Below are 13,049 nucleotides of genomic sequence, written 5' to 3'. Positions count from 1 at the left end.
CTGCTTAATTTGTGGTCATCTCCCTTCATACCGGTGGTCACGATGACTATTTGTTTGGATCAATAGATGAAAATAATCATGTCTTGTGATAAATCCTGTTCGGTTTGATCGGATCGGGTGTGCAAGCTAATGATTGAATCTTTTTGCTCTTATACATAAGTTGACAACTTTCACATGGAGAACGAGACGATAATGCTGACATATAAACCTAGTACTACCTCTGGCCCGAATTACTTGATATCAGAGGTAAAGCATGGTCAATTTAGCATCGACAAAATTTTAGAGTCCACCCACACAAATCATTAATCGAGCTACTATGTTCAATTCGTATTTTCCCCCCGAGAAAAGGTTATGATATCAACAAATTACACGGTGGTGCGCCGATGACTTGAAACGAGTGCACATCTTCCAAACTCACGACCTGGCTCGTGCATGTGCGGGACGCACAAGGTAGCAACTCCTACCGGAAACCAAAAAAAAAAATTACACGGTGGTCCGAAGGTGCTTGTTCCAACGGGTAATCACAAATTAGATGCTCCTTAAAATAGAAAATTGTATCCAGTCAAACGGAAGGAGTGTTTCTTTTTTTATGCGATGCAAGGAAAATGTATATATTAGGATGAAAAGTGTCAAAGATGTAGTCAACTGAAGGAGGAACACTTCACTGAAACCTGGCAAGTGGTTCTGCCTGGCACACTCAATCCGTTTTTCATCTAGGATTCTCTCCATTATTTCATTTTTTTCCTGTTATTAAGTTTCTCTCATTTATTTTCATTTCGTCCTCCCCCAACGCTGCCAGCCCAGCCAACCTCTCCCCGCAGGAAGCGCCCCCTCTCGATCTCCTCCCCCTACCCACTGGCGGCGGCTGCGGCGAGCTCCCACGGCGCGACGGCTGACCAGTAAGCAAACCGTACCCTCCTCCCCACCCTCCGCCCGGCTCCCGGGGATCCTCCGCCGGGCTCAGCCAGATCCGTCCGGCCGATAATTCGGCAATTATTGGTCTCCCGATTCGTCGGTTCCTCAGTCGACTGACCCATATCCTTCCCCCGCGAGTCTAATTCGGGACAAAATCCTTGTTTCAGGTCTCGATTCCACCACTCCGGCGGTTGACTGGCCGGCCGATCGTGGCGCCGATGGGGGGACGGCCACGGTGGTGACCGTTACGCAGTTCTTGGTCGGCTCCTTGCCGCGATGGCTTCCAAGGCCGCTGCTGAAATAGTCGCCGACAAGCAATGCGCCAAGGGCGTCGCTGAGTCCTCTGACCCCGCGCCTTCTGCGTGCCAGCCCCAGGAGCGAACTGGCGGAGCAGGCAAATCGGGGCCTGCTTCGCCGAGAGCGGTTCCGCCGCCGGGCGATGTGGCTACGTCCAGTGGAGTCAAAGAAGACGATAAAGGCTGCAGCTCCGTTGACGGCTCCCTGAAGCTGGACGACGATGAGGACGCCGCCGAGAAGAGCTCGATGCGGGGCAGCGTCAAGGACAGCTCGGTCTCCGCCAAGTTCAGCGACGGGACGAGCAGCCTGACCAAGGCGAGCGGGAGCACCAAGGTCAGCGGCCACGCCGCCGACTTCGTCGCGAGCGGGAAGAGCAGCGTGTACCGGCCCAGCGCCGGCAGCGACGTGAGCGACGACAGCACCTGCAGCAGCATATGCAGCAGCGCCAGCAAGCCGCACAAGTCGAACGACTCGAGGTGGGAGGCCATCCAGGCCGTCCGGACCAAGGAAGGCTCGCTGGGGCTGAGCCATTTCAGGCTGCTCAAGAGGCTTGGCTGCGGCGACATCGGCAGCGTCTATTTGTCGGAGCTCAGTGGCACGAAGTGCTACTTCGCTATGAAGATTATGGACAAGGCGTCTCTAGCTGGCCGCAAGAAGCTTCTCAGAGCCCAGACTGAGAGGGAGATTCTGCAGTGCTTGGACCATCCGTTCCTTCCAACTTTGTACACCCACTTCGAGACGGACAAATTCTCGTGCTTGGTGATGGAGTTCTGCCCTGGAGGAGACCTGCATACTCTAAGGCAGAAGCAGCCGGGGAAGTTTTTTCCTGAACAAGCTGCCAAGTAAGTGTCTTCGTTCTATGTTTTATTTTGCTGATTGCTATATTTAGCATTCATGATCCACCACCGTTCATGCTTATTTCTTTCGTTATATAGCACCCAGGTGTGTACTAATGCAACCAGTTTGGTACTTGGATATATCGAAAATTTGGTGTCAAATTATATCTTTCATCTGTTTACTTGGACAAGATGATATCACCATCATCTCTCATATGCTTTTTGCTCTCTACCTATTTGTATACTTATTTGATAGCATTCGTATTAAACTTTTAGATTGTAAATCAAGTTCGTGGGGTGTGTTTGGTTTCAACCCAAGATTGCCCTACCAAACATTTGGCTATCTGATTTTTTTGCCAAGGTTTGTGTGCCCATGAGTTAGCCAGCTTTCGCTAAAAAGTTGAACTAGAGTTGGTAAGGAGCCATTGACATGCCAAATAATTGGCAACCATCCAAACAAGGACCAAAGTTTTGGTCATAGCAAAAAAAACTTTAGTTAGGTATATTTTGGCCACAAACCAAAATGCTTATCAGAATACCTTTTTGCCACACAGGCTAGCACTGATGCTTATTTTAAAGGATGAACGCCTAATTAGGCATGCATGCTTAGGAGGCGCTTGTGCATTTAAATAGCAATAATTAATACATAATAAATCATCTAAGCACCTACAGAATGCGTCCTTGCATTGGTGGAGTTGCATATAGGTGCTTAATGGTGTGCCAATATTCCTTCTCATTGAGCACTCACACATAAGCACCTTGCATTGTACATGCCCTTAGCTCATACATGTTGAAAATCTTGTTCAAATGCTGATAAATGCTTTTGGTTTCATGGATCATATGTGGTCCTCTTGTATTTTATTAAGTTTATCAGTATCATGCATTTTTTGTCTGGGCTCTCTATGATTAACATCTATCTTTGATTTTCTATTCTTCTGGAGCTTTTCTGTTACTGTTAGCAAGGAATGTTGGAAATTAGTATTGCTGCTGTTGCTGAATTGAGTGTCATTTTGGAATTTGAAGAACATATTGTTCAGAACAATTTCACATCTTAAATTCTTGATGATCACAACTGAGTAGTTCGATAGTCACGTATTATCTGTCCTTGGTAGTAGACATGTAAGCACTAGAAGTGGTAGTGATGCTGTTGTTAAACCGAATTGTCTGGATCTCCTCTAATGGTCATGCGTCTGTAGTATAGATGTCACCGCTTTACCTGTAGGTTCTTAGACTAACAGGATTCTACTTGTTAAATACGGCATGATTAGGGGTGTAAGCATTTATCCTTGACCAACTGTGGTTGGATTATCTGGGTGGTCAACCAAATCATGCATTCACACTAGCACTTTGTCTTCTGAACCAGGTATTTTCTCTAGAAAGTTGTAACTTGTAGGCACTAAAATAAATGCTTTGTATGTCCTAGGGGTGGAAACGGATCGGATGTGGATCGGATAGTACCCTTCCCATACCCGTTTTCATATTTTCAAAACGAATACTGATGCGAATATGGATGTTGTCGAATACGAATGTGGAGTGGATGTTCCTGGAATATGAATGCGGAGCGGATGTTTTCTCAATGCGGAACAGATATGAGTAATGAAATAATAGACCCTTATCTTATTGTGAGTAATACACAATAGTTTGATGTTCCATAGAAGCATAAATTTGACCACTTTGTTTGTATTTTTGGTTGAATAATTGGCATATCAGGATAGAATTACCAAAATAGGCTAACATGATTTTATTCGGATACGGATATATGTTCCATATCTACATTTGGTTCAAAATCCAATACCACATTTGTTTGTGTATTTATAAAACGAATCTGTTTTTTTTTTTTTGAGAAAACGCAAAAGTCTTTTGCATTTCATTTCATTGGAAAGGAGTTTGGTACAAAACTCTGCGGTAAGATGGCTTGCAGGCCTAGGGCTCCGGCACGTGCCCAAAGGGTGGCCTTGTCTCTGATCCGGGCAACCTGGGTAGTGGTCGATGGTTGGGCATTCTCAAAGACGCAGCTGTCACGATGCTTCCAAATCATCCGGATATTTACCGCATCCATTTTAATGTTCGTCTGGATTCAGATATTACCATGACCATTTTCAATTTCCCGAATACGAATATCGGATAAGTTGAATTATCCACTACCAGTTCCCACCCCTATTTGTTTTTTTTCTGAGAAAACGCAAAAAGCCTTTGCTTTTCTTTTCATTGAAAATAGAGAGTTTGTTGTTACATGCCTCCTAAGAGGTTAAGGTTTCAAATACAAATTACAATTTAGTGAACATCCCAGGTCAGCGGCAGGAAGACACGCAGGCCTGGCGCTCTGGCTCGAGCCCAAAGGGTAGCTTCATCCTTGATATTGGCGATGACATTGTTGACGGAGGGTTGAGCTCCATTGAACACACAGTCATTGCGTTGCTTCCAAATCAGCCAAGGGGTCAGAAGCGTGATGGAGGCGAGACTTTTGCGAAGAGTTTTGGGCGTCGCCTGCTTGGCCTGGCACCACCATCTCTGGAGCGTGTCGTCATGCTCTGGCGGCCTATTTGTAACTACCTATATCATTGATTTGGGAACCTTAATCTATTAAAAAAAATCCGATCACACATCCATGTCCAATATCTAGTTACATGGGCCTTAAGAAGTTAAGATGCACATCTATAGGGATTACTTTTGTGATAGGAAGTGTGATATTGGATAGAGTTATTTATGGCAATGTGCTAGAAGTGAAACATTCATCGGTTGGCTATTTTGTTCATGAGAGTGTTGGAGTCGTAGTTTAAAAAACTGGACCGGTGACCAAACTGGTAAGGCTGTCTGTTCAGGTTTTTACCGGTCGGACCGCCGGTTCACTGTCTGTTCTTCAAGATTTTTTTTGCTAATAAGTATTAATAGATAAATACATATGCAAAAATATGGTAGCGTATCTAGACTTAGAATATGCAAGAATAATAGTTCACATAACAAGTTGCAAATATTCTCAAATGGCAATGACATGGCTAGAATTTAAGCCAAATTCCAACTTTCCAAATCCCAACAGCATAGTGTCTTAGACGTGCACTGCTCACTGACACGAGAATATGATTATAGGAAGTACAACAACCATTACCTAATCTCTAGTCTGAATCTGTATCATAAAAATGTTCTCTGCTAGTATGTCTAATATAATTACAGGATTATACAAAGTGCAACCAACTGAGAACATGACTAGGTTGGAAAGTTTTTACTCCCAGCGTGTTGAATAAATTACAAAATAAGTTTGTCTCTACCATCCACATAAAACAACCGCAGCTTAGTTGGTTATCGGCTCCTCCCAGACGTGCACTTGCATGCTCAAGCTGCAGGGTTCGAGTTCCACCCGAGGCAATTAAAATTTTCCAACACTAGGATGGAGCCAGTTGGACCGGTGTCCGGTTTAGTGCGTAAACCTGGCGGTTGGACCGTGGTTTATTCTGTCTCGCTGGCGCAGATGGTCCAGTGTGCTTAAAGGACCGCTGGAGCCTCGGTTCTGGGATTTTTCCGGTTGAACCAGCGGTCTGGTCCAGTTTCCTATGGCTAGAGTGTGTGGATTATGGAGTTTACTTCACCATCTTGGTTATGGAACTTTGACTCAAGGATTACGCGTCACAACTTGTTGCTCGGGTACTGACAAGCTGACAAGTCATGACAAGTCTTAACAAGGGATAGACAAGTCGATATGTATTGACCTGTAACTACTAAAAAATATACAGTAACTATTCTACTTACTGTACTAAATTTTGAGGGCATGGGGAGTGGAGAGGAACCTGATACTGTGACAAATGCGTCCAGCGGGCAGGCCCTTCGCTTCTCCACGAGCCAGCAGCCTACAATCAAATAAGAGGAGGCGGTGGCAAGCCGGCGGTGGCCAGGTGAGGGGCGGCGAGAGGGGAGTGTCCAGGTGAGGGGCGGCGGCTGGGTGGGAGCCTGGGAGGGCACGATCTGTTTAGATAGGGTTTCACAGGACGCGATGGGCTTTTTATTTTCCAGCCCACAACTTGTCGCTCGACCTCTCGACAGAGACAAGCCGTGATTAGTTGTTGACTTGTCAACTTGTCGATCAAGAAGTTTAACTTGTCGTGTTGCTCCAGCTTATCGACAGTCAAGTTGCGACCTGTAGACAAGTCACAACTTGTTGAACGACACTTAATCCTTGCTTTGACTCTGCTTTTTGTTCTGATCAGTCCATTTAATCAAGCTTGCTTTGGAGAGTGAACATAACATACCTCATACCTGGCATACCTTTGTCTGAGCAAGGGCATATCAATTTAGTCAAACAAAAACAATACCTTCAGCACATCTGGAGCATTTTTGGTCCACTATTTGAATTCTTGTATCTTTTCTGTCTATTTCTTGTACTGCTTGCGGAGTTACTTCTGTACCCACGTAAATTACTTCAGTTTAGTTTACCCGCTGTTTCCATGTTCTTCACTTGTGGAACTGACTTAGATATTGGATACAAATTTACACAAGTGAAGAACATATCCTCATTAAGTTGGCACTGGCGCATAGGCTTGGTGCAGCGCATGTTCGGCGATGTACATAACATTTCTCTATCATTTGATGGTTGTAGGTACTAGCACACACTGTTAAGCGCAAAAACTCATGATTTCTTTAAAATATGTGCAGGTTTTATGTAGCAGAGGTGCTTCTTGCTCTAGAGTACCTACACATGCTCGGTATCATATATCGGGACCTCAAGCCAGAGAATGTTCTTGTGAGAGAAGATGGCCACATTATGCTGTCGGATTTTGATTTGTCCCTCCGTTGTGATGTGAGCCCTACACTTCTTAAATCTTCCAACCCTGGTGTAGATCCTAACCTAAAGAGCAATCCAGCTTATTGTGTACAGCCCGTGTGTATTGAGCCAGCCTGTATTCAGCCCGCTTGTGTTACAACAACCACATGCTTCTCGCCTCGATTTTTCTCATCCAAGTCCAAGAGGGAGAAGAAGGAAAAGAAAGCAAAGGCAGACATTGCAAGTCAAGTCAGACCACTCCCTGAGCTTGTTGCAGAGCCCACCGATGCAAGGTCTATGTCATTTGTTGGCACCCATGAGTACTTGGCACCTGAGATCATAAAGGGCGAGGGGCATGGGAGCGCTGTCGACTGGTGGACCTTTGGCATATTCTTGTATGAACTTCTTTACGGAAAGACCCCGTTCAAAGGTTCAGGGAACAGGGCAACACTATTCAATGTTGTCGGACAGCCCCTCAGGTTCCCAGAATCGCCTGTTGTGGGTTTTGCGGCAAGGGATCTTATAAGAGGATTGCTCATCAAGGAGCCACAGCATCGATTGGCGTACAAGCGTGGAGCCACAGAAATAAAGCAGCACCCCTTCTTTGAAGGTGTTAACTGGGCATTGATAAGGTGTGCTACTCCTCCAGATATCCCCAAGCCAGTTGAGATCCCTCGTCCGGTAGCCTCCACAAGTCAAAAGGCAACACCATCATCCGAGAAAGCTCCAGACAGTTATCTTGAATTCGATTTCTTTTAGTGGATTCTTCCAAGACAATTTTATGTGCAAGCTGTAAAGTCCTTTTTTTTTCTCCAAGACATTTTTTCTGTATTCTTAATAACCTGATATGTAGATGTCATATGTTCCTAGTGCTATTCTTAAGTTCCATTTGCAGTTCATTTCACCGCATCACATTAGATGGGAGCCTCTATCAGGTGGATGTTGTAATATCCTTCATCAATCACTGAGAAGTAGGTTCTCTTTTTTTAATACAAATAAGTGTTTATGTTCCATGTCCAACTATGAAGTTGGAAGGTATATTTGGTGTACTGGAAGGTGCTCATACATTGATGTGGTAAACATCATTGGAGCAGTTGCATATAGTACATGCTCTCGAAATAGGCCTGAATTCCTCTAAGCTGCTGCAAGTCTTTATGGTGTTTGAACAGGAGAGAAACCTAAAATATTGCAGTTCCAGTGATAATGCTCGATAGAATGTTCCTGTTCAGTTTGGACGCTGTTAGTAGAGGTATCTGATATGCACAAAATTGTTATGCTGCAACGAGTTACTTGCTAAACTGTCGATTGAATTTCCCTCCGGATCACATGAATGTTTGTTTTTGGATCATCTGTCATCACTTCAGTCTCCGATGTCTTTCCCAACCACTATAAATTAAACATTAGTATTAGTACGATGTTGAAGAATTACTACTGAGGCCTACTCTGTTGGAGTTCATGTACAAATCATGTCCTGGGTTCCAAGTATATGCCTTTCATTTTGTTGTGCTTCTGGAGCACATGTGTGCAGGTGCAGATTAATGATATCAAGCTTCTTGTATAATCTGAATGTAGCAAACAAGAAGGGTGAGGAAGGAGCGCTTAAGAACGATAGGAATGAGAGGCATCGGGAATACCAAACCATGGTTCTCTATGTACTCATTCCCACTGCTCTTAGGCACTCTCTTTCTTCCTCTTCCTAGCCCGTTTCTTGTAGATCTCGCACCGAATGTGCGCACATACATTTGGTTTCCAACCTAAAGTAATGAGCAAGACAAAAAGGAAGAGGAAGGAGTGCTTAAGAACAATAGGAATGAGAGGCATTGGGAAACAACAAACTATGTTCTCACCTCAATTCATAGGTGAAAACTAAGCAAGTTAGGCTTCCTCCATGTTCCCACTCCAACTGCTCTTATGCCCTCTTTTCTTCCTCTTCCGGACTCGCCTTTAAAATCTCATGATAATCTAAATATGTGCACCCATGTCTATGGTTTCTCCATCAAAGCTTGCGCATAAGCCAAAAGGAAGAGGAAGGGGTGCACAAGAACTGTAGGAATGGGAGGCATCAGAAAAGCACCAAAACTATTGCACCTCCAACACTAAAGGTGGAAACAAACAAGTTGGTCTTTCCTCCATGTTCCCATTCCTAGTGCTCTTGAGCTCTCTCTTCCTCTTCCTGGTTTATTCTTAGTACTTACAAATCTGAGGAAAAAACTCTCAAACAGCAATCTTGAATTGATGGAGAAAGTGTTTCAGCTTTGTGGTATATATATAGGATCTGCAGGGTACTTTGTAGAGAACCTTAGGGAGAGGAAGAAATGAAGGCACCCATTTCATGTGGCACCATTGTACAATCAATGAAAGTGGAGATACATATCACCGGGTCATGTCCTATTGTCCTAGAATGTTAATTGAAAGCACGTGCATAGACATCGTCTGCTTGATCACCAATATCTGTAATCTAATAGTGCCAACTTGTGCATTTATGCAATACGAAAATAGGTAGTTGGAATTATGAGCTAAAACTAATATGAACCTAGAGAACTTAAGGTCTCTAATTTATTTTTTTAATAAAGGGGATATATTAATATCATGAAGATACTAATTATGCCTAGCCTACGCAATAGTGCAATACCATATTGTAGTACCAATGTACACATCCAAGAAAAAAGAAGAAGCTAAAAAAGAAAAATCCTGCTATACTATTCCAGTCTTTGTAGCAGCACAAACACCATCAAGATAATGCCTGAAATCCAAGTTCTCCAAAAGCGATGCCTCTAAAAAGAAAACAATGCACAAGTGCCATCGTCGCCCAATCATAGATCTTAGGTTTTCACTGTGAAGAAAGTCCCCGCTCTATCCAGGCACAACCAATCAATTCTATACTTTGAATTTTCACCCTGAAAGGTAAGACATTGAACTTTCCCTGTGCTATCGCCCCCACTTGCGTACCGCTGCTACGAAGCCCGAATCACCAAGCAAGTTCCTCATCGCCGCAAAGACTTGAACCACCATTCCTAGTCCTCAAATCATGGATTCCATGCTATTCTCTGCCTCTGACTTCACCATGGAACTAAAAGACATATCTCATGATGGCAACATATAGAAAAACTTAACGCCGCTCCCTCATGAAACCAAACGGCCGCATGAAACCAAACGGCTGGAAAAAAAACATCCGATCCGAGCAATATCTAGACACGAGGTGCCCAAAGGAGTTCGCCGACAGAGCCTTCCAGAACTCAATACTTCAACCAGATCAAAGAGGACAAGCATCCATCGCATGTCTTCCTCTTGGCGCGAGAGGAACCCTATGACCGCCGCCTTTATACGAACCAGGCCTGCAGGCAACAGTCTGCAGAGCCACCCCATGTCAACCGCACCGAGCGGAGACCGCGAGCATAGCCAGACACAAATCACGCTGGAAGGCCAAGCCCGGCCACTCCCGACCAGGTTTGGCCGCTAATTTCCCACATGTCACCGACGTGGGCGATCTTGGGATGCGCTGCCATGCCAAGATCTCGTCGAGACTCCATGGTCGAGCACCACCAAGCAGATGGTCGGAACGCCTCCAGGTCCGACCCCGCACTGCCCCAACAACCGCAAAGGCCTCCATAGACGAGTAGATTAGGAGGGCTGCCTCCCTAGGTCCAAGCCACCTCGCGCCGCCACTAGAGGAGACAACCTCACCGCCGCCATCCGCGGCACGGGCCTAGCCCAGCTGCCTCCTCTGACGGAGGAAAGAGGGGAGGGGTGGGGAGGGTGGAGACGATGATTTCTAGGGTTTCCCCATGCCCCGACCTCTAAATAAGCTAAGAAATATTAAGAAACAAGGGAAGAAGAACATTCCAATGAAAATTTTGGTATAAGATGTACTTCAAACACTAATAATAAAAAAATGACTAGGAATAGGAACATGGAGGAATGCCCATTTTTTTTAGGATCATGCTTTCACCTCGACGCCATCTACCGTCTCCTTGACTGAGCAAGATATTGTGAAGTTTAAGCGTCTACTTGCTTAAACATGTTCTTTTAGATGTATTACAGGCTCAATGACTTGCTTCAAGCTTTGAGTGACCATCATCTACACAGTTAGGTACATCGTCGTGGATCCTGGATTCTCGAGCTTCCTTTCACATGTCTTCTAATTCTTTCGCCTTGTCCTCTCTTAGATATCTCAATTTTCCTATTATTCTTAGTGCTGATGGTACTCTATTGCTAGTCAGGCACTCTTTCTGCTTCGTTTTATTTTTCTCATGTTCGGGGCGTTATCATGAACCTATTTTTTCTAGCCAACCTACTGATTCTGGTTTTTGCGCCATTCATGACACTGATTCTTGCCCTATCCAGGATCATCGCACGAAGGCTCTGGTTGGGGATGGCCCTCTCCTCCATGACTCTCAGGGACTTTGGGATTTAGAATGACTCCATGTTCCTTGCCTTGCCTCCACACTCTCTAGTTCATTTGCTTTCGCCGCTTCATCTACCAGCTCCTTCCAACAGTGGCATCATCGATTTGGTGACCTTCTCATCTATCGACTTTAGTTAGTCGTGGTCTGTCCTGTCTAAGGAGATACCCTTTTACCATGTTAAGGTTGTAGGATTGGTAAAATTTTTTAATTACCTTATCCTACTAGTGAGTCAGTGTGTCAGCTTCCTTTTGATTTAGTACAATGTGATTTATGGGGTTCGGCCTCCTTGACTTCGAAAGGGGGTCATCGATACTATATTAGTTTTGTTAATGAATTCTCTTGATACACTTGACTTTACTTTATGTCTTCTCGCAATGAGATTCCCTTAGTTATAAGCGTGCCATGGTTCACACTCAGTTCTCTACGATGTTGAAAAATCACTACGGAGGCCTACTTCGTTGGAGTTCACGGAGGAATCATGTCATGGGTTCCAAGCATGTCTTCCATTTTGTTGTGCTTCTGGAGCACATGTCTGCAACAGAAATGATTAACGATATCAAGCTTCTTGTATCATCTGAATGTCTGCAATATATGTTTGTTTTTTCTGCTAAAGCGATCTAGCAAACAAGAAGGATGAGGATGCATAGATTTAAGAACGGTAGGAATGATAGGAATCGGAAATAACAAACCATGCTTTCACCTAAATTCCTCAATACAAGAGGTGAAGAACAACTAGTTAAGCTTTCCTCTTTGTGCTCATTCCCGCTGCTCTTAGCCCCTCTCCTAGATCATTTTTTAGACCTCGCATCAAAAATATGCACACATTACATTTGGTTTCCATGCTAAAGCAACCGAGCAAGCTAAAAAGGAAGAGTAGCGAGTGATTAAGAACAATAGGAATGGGAGGCACCGGGAAACAACAGACTAAGTTCTTACCTCAATTCATAGGTGAAAAACTAAGCAAGTTAGGCTTCCTCCATATTCCCACTCCAACTGCTCTTATGCCCTCTTTTCTCCATCTTCTCAACTCGCCTTTGAGATCTCACATTTATGTAAATATGTGCACACATGTCTATGGTTTCATCGTCAAAGCTTGCACATAAGCACACAAGGAAGAGGAAGGAGTGCACAAGAACGGTAGGAATGGGAGGCATCAGGAAAGCACCAAAACTAATATTTGCACCTCCAAAACTAGAGGCGGAAACAAACAAGTTCAGCGTTCCTTCATGTTCCCATTCCTAGTGCTCTTGAGCTCTCTCTTTCTTCCTCTTCCTGGCTTATTCTTAGTACCTACAAATCCGAGGGAAAAAATCTTAAACAAGCTTGAATTGCTGGAGAAAGTGTTTCAACTTTGTGGTATATATAGGACGTGCAAGGCACTTTGTAGAGAACCTTAGGGAGAGGAAGCAATGAAGACGCCCGTTGCATGTGGCACCGTTTTACAATCAATGACAGCGGAGACACGTACCACAGGACTTGTCCTATCGTCCTAGACAATTAGTTTGAAGCGCATGCGTGGACATCTTCCACATGGGCCTGATCACCTATATCTGAAATCTGGTGTATAGCAATAGTTCTCCAACTTGTGCATTTATGCAGTACGAAAATAGGTAGCCGTTGGAATTGTGAGCTAAAACTAATACGAACATAGACAATTTAAGGACCCTATAAGCTAAGAATTGCTAAGAATCAATGGAAAGAGCATCGAGGTGAAAGTCGATACAAAATGTATTTCAGACATCAACAACCTAAAAATGTACTTCAGACATGAGCTACACCAGAACGGATGAATAATAAAGAAAAAGAAAAGGGAGAACTAATAGAATATGATTAGCCTATGAT

At 44.2% G+C, this 13,049-nt stretch overlaps 1 protein-coding gene and 2 long non-coding RNA genes across 3 annotated transcripts; 1 reads left to right on the top strand and 2 right to left on the bottom strand.

Annotated features, from left to right (window-relative positions):
- Positions 1 to 744: 744 nt before the first annotated feature.
- LOC127300418 (serine/threonine-protein kinase D6PK) lies at positions 745 to 7,812 on the top strand. Its single transcript, XM_051330523.2, has 3 exons — positions 745 to 899; positions 1,083 to 2,054; positions 6,693 to 7,812. Exons 2-3 carry the CDS (start codon positions 1,192 to 1,194, stop codon positions 7,558 to 7,560), a joined length of 1,731 nt encoding a protein of 576 aa, XP_051186483.1. The 5' UTR covers positions 745 to 899; positions 1,083 to 1,191; the 3' UTR covers positions 7,561 to 7,812.
- Positions 7,813 to 8,273: 461 nt separating this feature from the next.
- LOC127300420 (uncharacterized) lies at positions 8,274 to 8,780 on the bottom strand. The gene is made up of 2 exons (XR_007851228.1): positions 8,649 to 8,780; positions 8,274 to 8,555 (listed from the first exon to the last, which is right to left on the bottom strand). It is a non-coding gene; the product is annotated as an uncharacterized lncRNA (long non-coding RNA).
- A 2,713-nt stretch (positions 8,781 to 11,493) lies between these two features.
- LOC127304901 (uncharacterized) lies at positions 11,494 to 12,523 on the bottom strand. Its single transcript, XR_007853579.1, has 3 exons — positions 12,144 to 12,523; positions 11,908 to 12,008; positions 11,494 to 11,739 (listed from the first exon to the last, which is right to left on the bottom strand). It is a non-coding gene; the product is annotated as an uncharacterized lncRNA (long non-coding RNA).
- Between the last annotated feature and the right edge of the window lie 526 nt (positions 12,524 to 13,049).

This window comes from Lolium perenne, chromosome 5 (assembly GCF_019359855.2).
Source record: "Lolium perenne isolate Kyuss_39 chromosome 5, Kyuss_2.0, whole genome shotgun sequence".
Lineage (NCBI taxonomy): Eukaryota > Viridiplantae > Streptophyta > Magnoliopsida > Poales > Poaceae > Lolium > Lolium perenne.
The sequence above is the reverse complement of the archived record's forward strand: the minus strand, read 5'-3'. Positions and strand labels throughout refer to the sequence as shown.